Source organism: Pongo pygmaeus, chromosome 14 (genome assembly GCF_028885625.2).
Source record: "Pongo pygmaeus isolate AG05252 chromosome 14, NHGRI_mPonPyg2-v2.0_pri, whole genome shotgun sequence".
NCBI lineage: Eukaryota > Metazoa > Chordata > Mammalia > Primates > Hominidae > Pongo > Pongo pygmaeus.
The window spans coordinates 34,839,237-34,857,565 of record NC_072387.2 but is presented as its reverse complement, the minus strand read 5'-3'; the positions used below and the strand labels follow the sequence as shown (position 1 = coordinate 34,857,565).

General features: G+C 36.1%; 1 protein-coding gene across 10 annotated transcripts in view; it reads right to left on the bottom strand.

Annotated features, from left to right (window-relative positions):
* CDK8 (cyclin dependent kinase 8) overlaps positions 1–18,329 on the bottom strand; it is a 166,909-nt gene that overhangs the window by 55,197 nt on the left and 93,383 nt on the right. For 9 of the 10 annotated variants that reach the window (XM_054446361.2, XM_054446362.2, XM_063650714.1 and 6 more), the window contains 2 exons: positions 16,710–16,820; positions 12,079–12,219 (listed from right to left, as the gene is read on the bottom strand). In XM_054446361.2, the coding sequence (XP_054302336.1) occupies positions 12,079–12,219; positions 16,710–16,820 (252 nt within the window). Of the gene's footprint in view, positions 1–12,078; positions 12,220–16,709; positions 16,821–18,329 lie in introns of those variants that run through there. The other variant, XM_054446369.2, reaches the window with a different exon arrangement.

The window sequence follows — 18,329 nt, the reverse complement described above, 5'->3', positions numbered from 1 at the left end:
TGTTTTGCTAATGTGAAAGTCTAAAGGTCAAAAGAGAAAAACTGAGGGGTCACCATTAATATCGTATTAAATCAAGTAATAGCTTATATAAGATGCAGGCAGAGATATGAAAATTTCTTGTCTCCCTATCTGTCCCGGCTTTTGGAAACACATTGCTGTGGATGATAGTATATTTTGTTTATAAAAATGGGAGGAGTTATGTAAAATACATAATGATGTATTACATCAATTATGTTACGAATGGAGAAAAACTCAGATAACCCTCTACTTCAAGTCAACTTCCATGGTCACACAAAAACATCTTAAAGAAACTCCATTTAAAACAAAATCTTGATGAGATAATTTAGAATAACCATTCTTGATTGGTGAGATGTCTGACTAAGTAATATGCAAACCAAACGACACAATATTTTTATCAACTTGTAACCTACCCATATAAAAATATATGCTATTTGCAATTGTGACATTTAATAAAATGAAGTGGGCCACTTTTTTATTGATAAATAATAAAACAGTACATTGTGCATGCTCAGTATAAAAATTAAGCAAATGTGGCATGTACCCAAAAGCCAAATGGGTTGTTTATAATCAGTTTACAGAAGGAAAACTGCCCAGTTGGTCATTTAAGTAAGAATACTTTAGAATAATAAGCACAATAGTCATAATGTTAACTGAAATTAATGCAAATCTCATTTAAATTTACCTTAATCAGCTGTTACCAAACCCATGTTTTATCTGCAAGCCTAAATTTTATGGTTGCAATCTTATGCGTTTTATTAGCTACCCAATTAAACAAGTAAGTTACACTTAGAGCAAATCCTTGGAGTTCCCAACAAGCGAAGCAAATCTCAAGTCATGAGCAATAATTAAACCTGACAACTAAAAGCATTTTTCCTTCAAAAAGCTCTGTTTTAAACATGCTTAATAGGTTCCCAACTCTCATTTCAAGGAAGCTACTACAGCACAGATAAGGAAAAACAGTGAGAACAGAGGTCTAGAAATGCAGACTCCTCTCTTGCCCACTGTTTCATGACCACTGCTCTGCCCCTCTTTCAGCCTATGGGTAATTTCAGGGTCCTTTCCGCTTGCTTTTTCTTTTCTGAAGAATTTACTGATGCCTCTTTTTAGAAAGAAAGAAAGTGTATATATGGCTATTTTAAAAATAACAATCACCCTTTACCAACATAAAATATACTAAACCACAATGAATATTACATGTGAGCTTTAATAACACATTAAATGAGCATTTTCTTCAGTCTTATGATCCAGATTAAAACACTTTTTTCCCTCTGATTGTAACAATAAGGTATGTTAACTACAAACTATTCCAACAATTTGAAAGGCATAGAAGGAAGAAACTGAAACTTTCCTTAAATTCTACTCATTATATAATCCCTCCTAACCGCTATTCAAAATGATTTTATTACCAATGTCAAAAAGCTTGCATAAAACTTTAAGGTTCTATAATTTGGGCCTAAGCATTTTCTAGTGCAATGGCTTCCAAACCTTTTTCAACACAACCCACAGGAAAATTTAATATTACATGACATATTTAATATTACATGACAATAATGACAAATATACATAACTGAATCAAAAGTTTCATGAAACAGTAATCACCCTTAACATATATGATGCACTCTCATATTTATTCTAATTCATTAAAAACAACAACAAAAAAACTGATTGTGTTGTGTGATTTCCTGATTCGTTTATGGCTTATAATCTGCAATTTAAAAATCACTGAGCTAGAGGAAAAATCCTAAATTCGGTAGTCCAGCTTTGCTACAGTTCTCTGAATAACCATAATGAAGTCATTTAGCCTCTTTGCTTCTCAATTTTTCCACTTACTAGTAGTAGAGTTGAGCAGACAATAAGAAAATACACCTCAAACAAAAACAAAAATGTCATATAACCATGAGCAAACATTAGTATTGGTAAGTAAAACACATTAGGTGTTTTTTCACTTTGTCACTCAAATAAAAAGAATCAGACCCAAAATGCCTTAATAATTCATCATGCTATCAATACACAATAAGATGCCTTGATAAAGTGTGCCCTATGAAACTGAGTTTGAGTCAATGGCTCCCTCCAAGATTTTAATCTTATTTAACAGTTGCTAGGAAACCAACATATCCTTCACCAAGGACACATGAAGTCCCACTTAACGATTCCAAATTACCCAGTATAATTAAAATAAACTGCAGGACAGCACCACTATCAGATTTAAAAAGTAATAATAAATCAGGCTGGACAAGGTTGTTTGTGCCTGTAATCCCAGCACTTTGCGAGGCCAAGGCGGAAGAACTGCTTGAGCCCAAGATCCCAAGAGTTTGAGACCAGCCTGGGCAACACAGCAAGAGCTCGTCTCTACCAAAAACAAACAAACACACACAAAAAAGCTTATTTTTTTCAAAATAAGCTTTGAAGTGAGTAGCATACCTCTACTGAAACACTCCCCAAATCTAGAGATTTTCTAGAAAGTTTTACTATGACATTAAAAATCACTATTTTGAATTAGTTAAGAGCAGGAGTGGCCAACCGACAGATGGCTGCAATAGTTGAAATACTCCAAATTTCCTTTTTTTTTTTTTTTTTTTGAGATGGAGTCTTGCTCTGTCGCCCAGGCTGGAGTGCAGTGGTGCGATCTCGGCTCACTGCAAGCTCCACCTCCCAGGTTCACGCCATTCTCCTGCCTCAGCCTCCTGAGTAGCTGGGACTACAGGCTCCTATCACCGCACCTGGCTAATTTTTTGCATTTTTTTTTTAGCAGAGATGGGGTTTCACCATGTTAGCCAGGATGGTCTCGATCTCCTGACCTCGTGATCCACTCACCTCGGCCTCCCAAAGTGCTGGGATTACAGGCCTGAGAAATACTCCAAATTTCTATACAATCTTGTAATTGAACTTGAAAATTAAAAAATAAAAACTACAATGAAAAGTTATAGTATATCTCACTCAACATTATATGCCATTTAGTAAAACAGGACCACAATACACACTGTGTGCCTGCTAGTTCCAAGTTAACTACTACTATGACAGAACCACTAAGGTAACTATTAAAATGAAGTTTTGGATATCACATATTTTAAAACAAGGAAAACATTAATGACCACATGAAAATTTGATATAGACTGTGACGGTTGATTTCAGGTGTCAACTTGACTAAAGAATACCCAGATAGCTGGTAAAGCATTATTTCTGGGTATTTCGGTGAAGGTGTTTCCAGAAGAGACTGGCATTTGAAACAGCAGACTAAAGTGGAAAGATCCACCTTCAAGTAACGTACATAGATGGACACCATCTTATTAGGTGAGGGCCCAGATGGAACAAAAAGGCAGAGGAAAGGCAACTTCTCTTTCCTCTGGAGCTAGGATACCTTTCTTCTCCTCTCTTGGAAATCAGAACTCTCCATTCTCTGTCCTTTGGACTCCGGGACTTGTACAGCAGCTCCCCAGCTTCTGAAACCTTTGGCCTCTGACTGAGAGTTATGCCATCAGCTCCCTCGTTCTCAGGCCTCTGGATTTAGACTGAACCATGCTACCAGCTTCCCTGTTTCTTCAGCTGGCAGGTGGCATATCATGGGACTTCTCAGCCTCCATAATTGCATAAGCCAATTCCTCTAGCAAGTGCTCTGTCATCCATCTATCTATCTATCCATCCATCCATCCATCTATCATCTATCATCCACACATACATCTACCTATCTATCCTATTGACTCTGTTTCTCTGGAGAACTCTAATACATGTACTTTACAAAAATGAATGGCTACTAGGCCAGTCATATAACTACTACTCTACTTTCAATTAATTTTCTTAGAAAATACATCAAAACCAAGTCTTTAATACTTAGATGTTGATTTAAGTATAAATCATTCCTATGGTCTGATACAGCTTTATGAATACTTTCAACAAAAAGCATAAAACACAGATTCCTATGGTCTGATACAGCTTTATGAATACTTTCAACAAAAAGCATAAAACACAGCCAATAATAAGTGCATTAGAAAATTAATTTACAAAATGGCTGTGTGTGGTGGCTCAGGCCTGTAATCCCGGCACTTTGGAAGGCCAAGGCTGGACGATCTCTTGAGCCCAGGAATTCAAGACTAGCCTGGGCAACACACTGAGACCCTGTCTCAAAAAAAAAGAGAAGAAAAAAAAGACAGAAAGAAAATTACTTAAAAAATGAAAGCAGCCCCAAAATGAGCAACTATAAGCTAGAAATTAGAGATGATCTCCAACTTACAATGGCGTGACTTATAATTTTTTGGCTTTTAAGATGATGTGAGAGTAATATGCATTCAGTAAAAACTGTACTTCCAGTACGCATACAACCATTGTTTTTCATTTTGAGTGTAGTATTCAATAAATCATGAGATGCTCAACAAATTTATTATAAAATAGGCTTTGTGTTAGATAATTTTGCCCAACTGTAGGTTGACTGAAGTGTTCTGAGCATGTTTAAAACACACTAAACTAATCTCTGATGTTTGGTAGTTTAGGTGTATTAAATGCATTTTAGACTTACAATATTTTCAACTTATGAGGAGTTTATCAAGATGTAACCCCATTGTAAGTCAAGGAGCATTCATAAATATATTATGACAAGTAATAGACTGGTCAGTTAAATGCAATGTAAAAGTGAAATATAAGAGTTCCAAGTTCAGAACAGTTGGTATGTTTAGAAGAAGGTAGGCATTGCCATCTTATTTGCAATTAAAGAATTTACTCAGAAGGAACCTTAAGATGTTTTTGAATAAAGTGAGGGATGTATATCAACTATGATAGTAATGTTCCAACCTTAAGATTAAAGAAAAAATTTGAGAAAAATAAGTGACATAAAGAGAACATCAGAACACATAGGAAAAGGGTCAGCAAATAGGTTTCACTGAGTGAAACAAAAATATTGCGTATAAGAAGAGCAATAAAAGAGATCAGTAGGTCAATACCATTAGTTGAATGGTCTTTGAACTGACTAGTAAGAGCTGAGTTCTTCTAAGTAGTAAGAGGGAAGCAGCTGAAAGGATATAAAATGCAGACGGATGGGGGGAAACTTTTGTGCACCACTTCACTGCAGTAAATCATAGTAGAGATAAAAGGGTAGTAAAATGAAATGCAAAAGGATATGCATGTGTCTGTAGATATGCATAAGCATTAGGTAAAATCAGAAATAACCTTGGAAGCCACTTTGTTTCTGTTACAAGTAAGCTAGTTCATTCATTCAACAAACACGCAATATTGTATACACAAATTGTGTATTTTGGTAGGCATTGGGAGGCATACAAACACAGAGTAAGACACAGTCTTTGCCCTCAGGAGTTTATAATCAAATAGATTACCATATTACCAAAACTAGTAAGTGGCCCATGGGTGATTCAAAGTAGCTGTAATAGGATTTCAGATGTAAACATTCTCATTTTCAGCTAGGGTGACTAGAGAGAGTTTAATTTTGAGCTATGAAGATGAAGGGATGAGGGGATTCAAGCAGGCAGGGCAACCTCTGGGTCGGCTGGAAAATGAGCTTAAGGAGTAAGATAGGGAAAGAAAAGAAGATTGGAGCTGGACTACATATCAGTCTTCACTTAGATTCACAAATACCAGCATATTTGACAGTATGTTTCAATTTTCTTTTTGTAGAGACAGGGTCTCACTATATTGCCCAGGCTGGTCTCTAACTTCTGGCCTCAAACAATCCTCCTACCTTGGCCTCCTAAAGTGCTGGGATTACAGGCATAAGCCATCATGCTTTGCCTCAAATTTTTAATTTATCACAGAATTCTTCCCAGTAAAAGAAATATTAACTGACTTTGAAATTTATTTCACAAACGGAATGAGAAAAGCACTCCTTTTTTAAGTTTTATAAAAAATAGTTTGAAGTTCTACTGAAATCAGTTCTACTGAAAGAGGCCAGGCCGGGCGCAATGGCTTATGTCTGTAATCCCAGCACTTTGGGAGGTCGAGGTGGCCAGATCTCTTGAGGTCAGGAGTTCGAGACCAGCCTGGCCAACATGGCAAAACTCTGTCTCTACTAAAAATACAAAAATTGGCCGGATGTGGTGGTACACGCCTGTAATCCCAGCTACTTGGGAGGCTGAGGCAGGAGAATCACTTGAACCTAGGAGGCAGAGGTTCAAGTGAGCTGTGATCATGCCATTGCACTCAAGCCTGGGCAACAGAGTGAGACTCCATCTCAAAAAAAAGAAAAGAAAAAAAAAATGAGGACACATAGCTGCAGTTAGTGAAGTTGTCTAGATGCTCTCAAAACGGTCACAACACAGGCTTCAGTAGTGAAAAACCGCTCACGTCCTTGCCCATGTGTTTTAACTCTATCTAGAAAGGAGGACTACTTTTTCAGAAACAGTTCAGATACCATTGCCAAATCAAAACTGGGCTTCTACACAAACAGTATCAATACAACTTTGATGCATCATGTCTTGTTATTTGACTGGGCTAAGAAAAATCACCAAACTGAATCCAATCAGGCTAGCAGACTTCAAACTTTTCCTTATTATGAATCACTTAAACATATTTTCTCCCGATGTCTTTTATTGTGGTAAAATACACGTAACATAAAATTTATCAACCACTTTTAAGTGTACAGTTCAGTATTAAATGCACATTCATAATGCTGTGCAACTACCATACATCTCCAAACTCTTTTCATTCTGTAAAACTGAAACTCTGCATCCATTAAATTGTAACGTCCCGTAACTGCTCCTCCCCTCAGCCCTGGCAACCACCATTCTACTTTGTCTCTATGAATCTGACTACTCAGCTACCTCATGAAAGTGGAATCATATGGTACTTATCCTTTTCTGACCAGCTTATTTCACTTAGTATAATGTCCTCAAGGTTCATCCTTGTACATATGTCAGGATTTTCTTACCCAAAAGAAATTTTGTAATTTTTATTTTACAGACAGAGTCTTACTCTGTTGCCCAGGCTGGAGTGCAGTGGCAGAATCACAGCTCACTGCAGCCTCAAACTCCTGGACTCAAGTGAACCTCTCACCTCAGACTCCCAAGTAGCTGGGACCACAGGTGCATGCTACCACACCCAGCTAATTTTTGCTTTTGTGGATATGAGGTTTCACTATGTTGCCCAGGCTGAGAAGTTCCTTCCTTTTTAAGATTGAATAATTTTCCATTGTATGTACATACCCCATTTTGTTTACCCATTTATCCACTGATGGACACTTGGGTTGCTTCTACCTTTTGGCAAGCTACTGTGAATAATGCTGCTATGAACATGCATATACAAATACCTCTTTGAGACTCTGCTTTGAATTATTTTGGGTATATACCCAGAAGTGGAACTGCTAGATCATATGGTAATCTTATTTTTAATTTTTTTTAAAAACTGCCACAGTGTTTTCCACAGCAGCTGTATTATTTTACATTCCTGACAACGGTGTTAAAAAGTTAAATGTATCTTTACTTGTTTTCACAGTATTTCCCACTTAGTCCCCTCTTTATAATACGACATAAAAATTCTTAGAATGCCTTAACTCAATACTCCTATTTTGGTAACAGCAGGGAGAGAGGGGGAAGAGACAGGGCAAATAACTTACCTCACATTATTTTAACTTGTGCTTCTTGTTTATTCACTTGTATAGGATGACTTATTTATTTATTTATTTATTTTTTGAGACGGAGTCTTGCTCTGTCGCCCAGGCTGGAGTGCAGTGACGCGATCCCAGCTCACTGCAAGCTCCGCCTCCCAGGTTCACGCCATTCTCCTGCCTCAACCTCCCAACTAGCTGGGACTACAGGCGCCCGCCACCACGCCCAGCTAATTTTTTTGTATTTTTTTTAGTAGAGATAGGGTTTCACCATGTTAACCAGGATGGTCTCAATCTCCTGACCTCGTGATCTGCCCGCCTCCCAAAGTGCTGGGATTATAGGCGTGAGCCACCATCCCTAGCCGAGGATGAATAATTTGATGTGTAAACGTGGCTGGACCATAGTGCCCAGATGTTTGGTCAAACATTATTCTGAATGTTTCTGTGAATGTTTTGTTAGATGAGATTAACATTTAAATCAGTGGACTTTGAGTAAAACACATAAGGACTACCCTTCTTAACATGGATATGCCTCATCAAATCAGTTGAATGCCTTCATAGAACAAGACTGACCTCCCCTGAGCAAGAAGGAATTCTGCCAGCAGACTGTCTTTGGACTAGAGCTAAAACTTTTTCCTGGGTCTCCAGCCTGTAGCCTGCTCTGCAGATTTTGGATTTACCAAGCCTCCACAACTGCATATGCCAATTCCTTAAATAAATCACTCTCCATCTATGTATAAACACCTTGTTGGTTCTGCATCTCTGGAGAACCCTAAGCAGTATAGATGGTAATACCAGAACCAGGACTATAGTAGACTGGTAGTCAAACTATTTCCCCTTCCCAAGGAGAGAAGGAGAATAAACAAAGAAAGGGGAAGAGAGTCATCAAGGGAAGGGGCAAAGCTAACTTAACAGACATAACTTTGTTCTTATTTATCTCTAGTGGACACAGACAAATTAAGTGTATAAGCAACAACTTACATATACATATTTTAATGTTCTAAAACTAAAAAGTTTGATTTGGATCAATGAATTACTTCACAAAATAAATACTGCTTGTTTCTTTTCTGGTCCATATTTCTTAAAACACCCATACATTTACATTGATTACAACTCTCAGCCCAAAAAGATTTCCAGAATTAATAAATCTCTATTTTCCCACCAAGGATGACAGATTTCAGCTACTGATCTGCTTCTATGTGATGATTAATAGCAACCAAATAAATCGTTATTTATTAAATAGGACTGTTAATTTTAAAAGCTCAACTATACATATCAAAGAAATTCATAACTCTACCATCTCAAACCAGTATTTCTATTAATTAATAAAGCCAATTTTATTAAACAAAAACATCAATAACATTCCAGAGTATTATTAAAATGGTGTTTTTAGGGTGTCTGTGCCAATTATCTACCTTAATATGAAGTTTCTTGTGGCATGTCAGCCAACTGGTCCAATTCATAGCATTAGAAATCTATGAAGGGAGTTAAGGTCAGCATTATCTCATTTGATCTAAATCTGACTAAACAGGGGTAAAGAATATAATGAACTATTAATTTTTATTTGTTTTGATAGAGTAAATATTTCATATGCAAGTAACAACAAGTATTTGAGAAGAAAACGTTAAAAAAGTTATGCGATACAGCTTCTGAACAATGTTCTTGAGAGTTAATATCATATTACTACATACATTAGAATCACATGTAGCTATCGTTCAAACACTATAAACATTAAAACTTTAAAACTTTTTCAGTTGGCAGGAAGGTGTTCACATTTTAAAATGTACATATATGGTAAATGAGATTTTTCTTCAGAAATTGAAGAATTTGAAAGGTGGGCATCTGAACCAGTAGGATCTAGATTAGAGGCAAAGGCTATCATTTTCATGAAACAATGGTTCAGTGGACTTCTGTGTGCCTGAGATACACAGAAGGGTCAGACGTTTATAAAGAACACTAAGTCATGCACAGAAAATACAGGAAATCTCACTCAAATATGGAAATCAAAGAAGATAGCAGCAGACACTGCAGAACTTTTTGGATTAATAAACTTTAAATAATGGCAAGAGGGATGGAGGAGTAAGAGTGATTTGCCTCACTGTAGAGAAATATTTTATTACTGAAATTGTTCAGAATTGCCAGCATATAGTGACAATAAAAAGCAACTAACTTTTATTATGCTTTATTATTATTTTTAAATCATCTACAGACAATGCATCCCTTGTTGCCTATATTAGGGGGCACCAATCCTTCCACTCTCCACCACTTAGTATACCACTAACAGACAGAGCCTTCTGAAATGATCTGTTCTATACTACCCCTATGTCAAAGAGAATCTACTTAAGGCGCATTAGCAGGAAGAGCTTTACCATAAGAGAGAGAAAAGAAACTCGGTATCATGATTTTCACTACTATACTTAATACTACTCTAAGTGGCTTAAGTATATTTATATTATCACATGAAATTTAAATATTGGTTTTAAAAACCAGTCTGTATTTACCTAATATACATACGTATTTCAAGTGAAAAAAAAATTTACAAGAAAAAGAAAATGTAGAGCTATCTTAGCATAACTGACTCTATGGGGAAAAAAATGTCCTTTAGCCACAGTTTTTTCTTTTAGAGATCATAAAAAGGTCTGGTAGCTCAAAAGTAAAAATGTTTTTCCCTAACTTGACTCTACCCCAATGGCCAAAATTTATTTTCAGCTTCACAAAATGCCAAAGGATTTGTCTTATTTCTGTTATGTAAATCTATTTTTTGTTTTGTTTTATTTTTTAGAGATGGAGTTTCGCTCTGTTGCCCAGGCTGGAGTGAAGTGGCGCGATCTTGGCTCACTGCAACCTCCGCCTCCTGCGTTCAAGTAATTCTCTGCCTCAGCCTCCCAAGTAGCTGGGATTACAGGTGCCCACCAGCACACCCAGCTAATTTTTTGTATTTTTAGTAGAGACGGGGTTTCACCATCTTGGCCAGCCTGATCTTGAACTCCTGACCTCGTGATCCACCCGCCTTGGCCTCCCAAAGTGCTGGGATTATAGGCATGAGCCACTGTGCCCGGCCTGTAAGTCTATTTTTATAAGTGAAATATTCTAACTGTATTAAAAATAAAAGTTTGCATAAAGAAACAAGTTCAACCAAATTTCTGCTGTTACTGGTCCTAGTCTAAATGCTTTGTAGGTATGAGAACTGGAGATAAAGTAACTAACATTAAATGTACTACAAGGCAATTTCCTAAAGCTAGAAGCAAGAAGTATAAACTGTGCCACTGGAACAGCACATTGAAGGCCAGAGACTAAATCCACTAAACTTGTGAAGAACAACTTTGCGAGAGACCAGATGGGCTCCGCCTCATAGCCTACAGGATATTTCCTTTGTGTACAGGTGATTAGAGACAAAATAATCACTTTTAGCATTGTGTTTATATTTGTTTGAAATGAAGGTGCCTTTATAAACCTTATTATAGTTACTATCTTTACAAAGAAAAGAACTATAAAAGCAATGTAATTATGTAGTAAGAAAGGGCAATTTGAAGTTTAGGTAACTTAAATCCATGAAAATTTAATGAATAATAACATGCTACACCAGCAGTCCCCAACCTTTTTGGCATCAGGGACCAATTTCATGGAAGACAGTTTTTCCACGCAGCGGGGTGGGAGGGGACAGTTTCAGTATGAAGCTGTACCACCTCAGATCATAAGGCATTAGTTAGATTCTCGTAAGAAGCGTGCAGTCTAGATCCCCCGCATGTGCAGTTCACAATAGGGTTCTGGCTCCTATGAGAATCTAATGCTGCCACTGATCTGACAGGAGGCGGAGCTCAGGTGGTAATGCTCACCCACCGCTCACCTCCTGCTGTGTGGCCTGGTCCCTAGTGGGCCATGGACTGGTCTGTGGCCTGGGGGTTGGGGACCCCTGTGCAAGATGGGTGAAAAAAGGCATAAATTGACTTTGCAACGTAAAATAAAAAAGTCAGTTTCTTAAGTTTTTAAATTCTCAAAAGTTCAATGCACCTGAACACAGCAAGGCTTCTAATAATATACTTCAATTACGATTAATAAAGGCGATTGGCCAACAGACTGCTAATATAGAGGGGCTTAAAATATAAGCATATTGAATTAACATTTTCCTTTTCTAATATGTAAATTAGTATGCAGTAGGCTCCCAAAATTTTATTTTCAAGTTATTATAAATATATAAATTTCTACAGTTGGTCTTGTATCTAATAATCAATTTAAAGCAAGCCAATGCTTTATTTATGAACTTAAAAGGAAACAGAAGCTTAGGAAAACAAATGTGTCTTCTTTCACTTCGAAATAAATACCATCTAGTGTATGTCAGAGAAGCAGGATGCATTATATAAAAACACTACTAGGCCATGTTTTGAGAAGGTAGCATTCTCATTACCTCTATAAGGTTTGCAGGCCTACATATAGCACTGGTATCTACAGACAACTAGAAAAGTATCCAACTGTAATGCATCTTTCTAGTTTAAACCAATTACAGGTCAACTTACCAAATCTCTGTGCAACACCCAGTTAGCATGCAGGTAGTGAATACCATCTAGGATCTGATATAATAGTGACTTCACCATTCCCCGAGGTAACTGAACTGGCTTCTTGTTTGCTTTAGAAGCTCTGTGAAACTTGATTATATGCTGAAAGAAAGAAAAAAATATCACCAGAAGCTTAAAAAAAAGGAAAAGATAATTTGATGTATAATATTTTCCTAACAGAACAAGAAACACTCAGGGATTCCCACAGATATTGAAAATATAATTTCATACTCTGCTGAATAACATAAACAACTTTAAAATTCCCTAATAACTGGGGCTAACATTCCATTTCCTACGCATATGACGGCATTTCAGGAAATAAATTATCACAATAGGGAATTAGGAAATATTGTGCTTTTATTTTTAAAGCATAATTAAAAATCAATTACTTTCAGAGTATACTTGATTCCTGTTTATCTGGTAGATAAAATGAAAAAAAAAAAAGAACAAAATTCAAGAGATACTTCTGGCTGGTTGACATAGCATGGAATTAGAACCTATTTATGACAGGTTATAAAGAAAGCAAGTGGGGAGATGCTTCAATAAAATACACACAAGCACAAAGAAATGATATACCAGTTCACAATGGAAAAATGTAAAAATGGGAAAGATTCTAAGGAAAATAAAAACTGCCTTGTACCATCCGTCAAAGCTTTCTATGTATAATGTTGTTGAACATCCAGTAAAACAAAGCACAACTTTATACATAGAAAAATTACTTTATGAATAAATGTGCCTTACAAGTTTTTTCTTGAAAAGTTTCAAATGCTCTTGATAAGACTCACTTTCTTAATTAGATCACTCTTAAATTGCAGGAAAATCTATAACTCAGCTGCAGTCAACTATGCCTTGCACACCATTGTACATATCCCTGAACCTAATATTGCACAGAGCAGACCCTTGGCCAATATATGTAAGTAAATATTAAGCATGTTCTTGAAATCAGTAAACTTAATAAAGAGATATTTAACATTATAAGTTAACATTTTCACTTGCTATTTTCTTATGATATACAGAATATGACACAAGTAACGAATAACTAATGATTAATGAATAAACGAGCTTTACTCTCCAAGGTAAAAATATATAGCAAATATCTACAAGAAGGTAAAGTGTAGCCATTTGCACATATGTAGTATGACTAATCTAAATTAGCAGCATTAATCTACTTTAATTTTCTTCTCAGTCTTTTTTTCAAAGTATTTAATAGCAGGCAAACAAAACAGAGCTACAACAATTTAATAATATAGACTGTTTTGTCACCTGTCCTAAAATATGATGTGACAATCAAGTCTGTTCTCCTTAAGAAGAATATTCTTGGGCTGGGCATGGTGGCTCACGCCTGTAATCCCAGAACTTTGGGAGGCTGAGGCAGGTGGATCACGAGGTCAGGAGATCAAGACCATCCTGGCTAACACGGTGAAACCCCGTCTCTACTAAAAAATACAAAAAATTAGCCGAGAGTGGTGGCAGGCGCCTATAGTCCCAACTACTCGGGAGGCTGAGGCAGGAGAATGGAGTGAACCCGGGAGGCGGAGCTTGCAGTGAGTGGAGATCCTGCCACCGTACTCCAGCCTGGGCAACAGAGAGAGACTCCGTCTCAAAAACAAACAAACAAAAAAAAACAAGAAGAAGATTCTTTGGCTCTCTCCAAGCTTAATAAAAATAGGTAAAATAAATATAAATAAAAATAAAATAGGTTAATATTTTGAAAAAAAAAAAATTAAAACTCTGCCACAGTAAGAATCAAAGGAACAAATATGTAGAAGACGTAAGGTAATTAATTTTCTTTACATTCCAGGGCTACATAACAAATGCAAAGTATACATACCATGAAACCTCACCAACGCCTAAGTGATTTTTAAAAATAACTATTTTTATTGCGACTGCCTTGTTACCCTCTGCTGCCTAACCCCTACCAATTCACTTCAACATTCCAATTAAAATAGATAAAGGAGTGGGTTTTAGTAGGCTAAATTATCATTTGTTTTTTATGAAAATGAACATTAAAAATACTTATTTGGCTTAAATATTATTAAGATGATGATAAAGCTAATGAACTATTTATATACATTGTACAATATTACCCACAATAAAACTTGCTGAAGTATAATCATTGTACCTACATGTAAAATTAAATATTACAAACTAGCAGCTAGAAATCACATTGAGTGAAATATTATACTATCTTCTATGCTCTACTGTGGTTTGTCACAAATCTTGTTTATAAACCAGCCTGGAAAATGCCTTAAGTTTAAATTATATGACTTTATTTCTTATGAGGCTCAGCATAGTGAGTGTTCAATTTAATACTGGCCATGCTGATTTAACAGGGTTGATCTGATTAGATTTCTTTTAAAATAGAAGAACAGAAGAACCAAAGATTTAAAAAAAAAAAGAAGAAGAAGAAATTAATAACCAGCATGAACTTTGGAAAGAGTTTCATAAAAGAGAGAAAATTTCATGTATACATAATAAAAAGCATAGCCATGCTAATTTAGTAAATATAGATTAGTATGCAAATCAATACAATGTTTAAAGACATTACTAAATATCATTTAAAAAGCAGTTCACAGGAGTATAGTAATTCTTAATGAATTAACACAAGGTAATGTTAGAGGTTTGGTTTACTTGTTTCTTAAACTATAATCTGTATTAACAGATGTTCTTTACACAGATTGATAAGAATGTCAATTTTGTGAATATGTTTCAAAATTACTTTGGCTATCCTATTATAGATTTTATATCTATCTATCTATCTATCTATCTATCTATCTATCTATCTCAGAAAGTTTTATCTGCAAGGTAACGTTTCAGATTTTTAAAAAATATATAAATGTTATATTTAATAAAAGAGCAAATTTTATAGTTACCTTAGAGTTCCTCAAATACCAATTTAAAAAATAATCTGCTTAGTAAACTGCAAAATACTGAGGCTGGTGTTTGTATTTCAGCTACTTAGACAAGATAAACTTAAGTTCTTATTTTACAGTTATTTTTTTCAATATAGCATCATTTTCTGCAATGCATTAGATAAACTAATAAACTGGCTGGGCTCAGTGGCTCAGGCCTGTAATCTCAGCACTCTGGGAGGCCGAGGTGGGCAGATAACCTGACATCAGGAGTTAAGAGACCAGCCTGGCCAACATGGTGAAACCCTGTCTCTACTAAAAATACAAAAATTCGCCAGGCTGGAGTGCAACAGTGTGAACAGGACCCACTGCAGCCTCGACTTCCTGGCCTTCAGCCCCATGAACAGCTGGGACCACAGCATGTGCCACTGAGCCCAGCTAATTTTATTTTTTGCAGAGACAGGGTTTTGCCATGTGACCCAGGCTTGTCTCAAACCCTTTGGCTCAAGTGATCTTCCTGCCTTGGCCTCCCAAAGTGTTGGGACTACAGGTGTGACCCACTACACTTGGCCTAAAACTATTCTTATCATAGGTCAGAAAACAAAGAACTAAAAGTCACAAGAGATATTAAAATTTATTTTCACACCAATCTCATTTTGTAATAGAGCTCTCACCCACAAAAAATTCCTCCAATGCAAGATTATGCCCAATTCAAGTAAGTACAATACAGTCATGCATCACTTAATGAAGGGATACATTCTGAAAAATGTGTCGTTAGGCAATTTTGCAGTTGTGTAAACATCACAGAGTGTACTTACACAAACCTAGATGATAGACTCTACTACAAACCTAGGCTATATGTTATAGCCTCCTGCTCCTAGGCTACAAACCTGTACATGTTACTGTACTGAATAAGGAAGGCAATTGTGACACAATAGTAAATAAGTGTGTTATCTAAACATATGTAAACATAGAAAAGGTACAGTAACAATATGGTACTATAATCTTAGGAGACCACTATCATATATGCAGTCCCTAGTTGACAATAACATTATATAGCGCATGACTATACTGTATTGAACTACTGCCAATGAAAATAAGAATTAGGATATTAAATTCAATTGTGAATAGTTAATAATTAATAATAGCTTCCTACATTTGTATATTTATAGAACTTTTCAAATACAAGATTGTTCCTCAGAAAAACGTTGTTAAAAAAGGCAAGAAAGTATTACATTTTACAGATGGGGTAAACTACAGCTTCAAAGCCATTAAAAGACTTGCTTAATGCTATACGACAAATAATGGTAGAACTATTAGATCTCTCCAAAGATAGCATATTCATCCTCCTACATGAGGATACCACCTTCTCATTTTATATTCCCTTTATACAACGAAATAAAAGGAAATATGCTACTTTTCTATTTTAGAGCAAAATTTTATATATTAGTTACTTTTTATTTTATCAAAAAACTATATGAAGCAATATTGAATAGTTGTTGAGCACTCTTTAGATTCTATTGTTTTCTTTAGTATCTGTTAAAAGATCAAAGTGACAATATTGAAAAGTAATAATACAAAGTCAAATACTCTAGCCTTCGTAATGCCACCAACCACACTCTATGAGGTTACTTTTATTTTAAAAACGTAAGTCTCATAATAAGCAGAACACCTAACTGTTTTTAGTTATTCTTAACAATCCCTGACTGTTTGTTCATGTCTGCCAGTAATTCACCTTACCCAGAGGTCATGTTCAGCATAGTCAAACAGAAGCCACACCTTCCTATCAGCATGAGACAGAAACACCTTTTGAAGAGAAATGACGTTTGGATGCTTAAGCTCTCGAAGTAACTGCAAAACAAAGGAGATGCATTAACAATTTCTGTCACAAAAATAATGCTAAAAAACCCTACACCATTTGTAATTCAAAGGCAATACAAACCCACAGGTAATCAATCTTAAATATCTAATAAGCACCCACACAATTTTGAGACGGATACTTCAGTAACAAATGAGAAGATATCTGTGAGGAAAAGACATTGAACAGGTATATCTGAGTAAATCTATTTTGTTGTTGTTTGGTTGGTTACTTTAATTTTTTGATTGTGGTAAAATATATCTAACATAAAAATGACCATTTTAATCATTTTTAAGTGTACAATCATTCAGTGTACAATCATTCAGTGGCATCCTGTAAGTATATTCCCAATGTTCTGTGATCATCACCACTATCCATTTTAGAATTTTTTTTGTCATCCCAAACAGAAACTCTGAATCCATTAAACCAGTGGTTCCCAACCTTTTTGGCATCAGAAACCAGTTTTGAGGAAGACAAATTTTCCACAGATAATGGGGTGGAGGTGCAGGGCAGGGGCTGGGGGGAGGGACAGATGGTGGATGGTTTCAAGATGAAACCGTTTCACCTCAGATCATTCATTAGGCATTAGATTCTCATGAGGAGCACGCAACCTAGATCTTTCACATGCACAGTTCACAACAGTGTTCAAGCTCCTATGAGAATCTAATGCCGCTGCTTATCTGACAGGAGGCAGAGCTCAGGTGGTAATGCTCGCTTGTCTGTGACTCACTTCCTGCTGTACGGCCCAATTCCTAACGTACCGGTGCTGACGCAGGGACCCCTGCGTTACACAATAATCCCACCGCCTTTTTCCCCAAGGCCCTGATAACCTCTGCTCTACTATCTGTCCCTAAGAATCTTCCTAATCTAGATATTTTATGTAAGTGGAACCATACAATATGTATCCTTTCATGCCAGGCTTATTTCACTTAGCCTATTTCATTCTTTATGGATAAATACACTCCACTCTATGCATATTTATATATATATATAGATAGATAGATAGATAGATAGATAGATAGATATCACATTTTGTTTATCCATTCATCTGTTGATGTTCATGGGTTGTTTTCACCTCTGGTTATTGTGATTAATGCTGCTATGAACATTGGTATACACTATCTGATGAAACTCCCTGCTTTCAATGCTTTGAGCATAAACCTAAGAGTGGAAATCCTGGATCAAATGATTGCTCTGTGTTTAACTTTTTGAGAAACCACCAAACTTGCAGCTGTACCATTTTACATTCCCATCTGCAATGCATGAGGGTTCCAATTTCTTCATATCCTCACCAACACTGGTTATTTCCCCCTTTTTTCCATTAAAAATTAACATATATCCTAATGAGTATGAAGTGGTATCTCACTGTGGTTTTAGTTTGCATTTCCCTAGTCAATAATGGTGTTGAACATCTTTTCATGTGCTTACTGACCACTTGTAGATCGTCTTTGGAGAAATGTCTATTTAGTATGTCTTTTGACCATTTTTGAATCAGGTTGTTT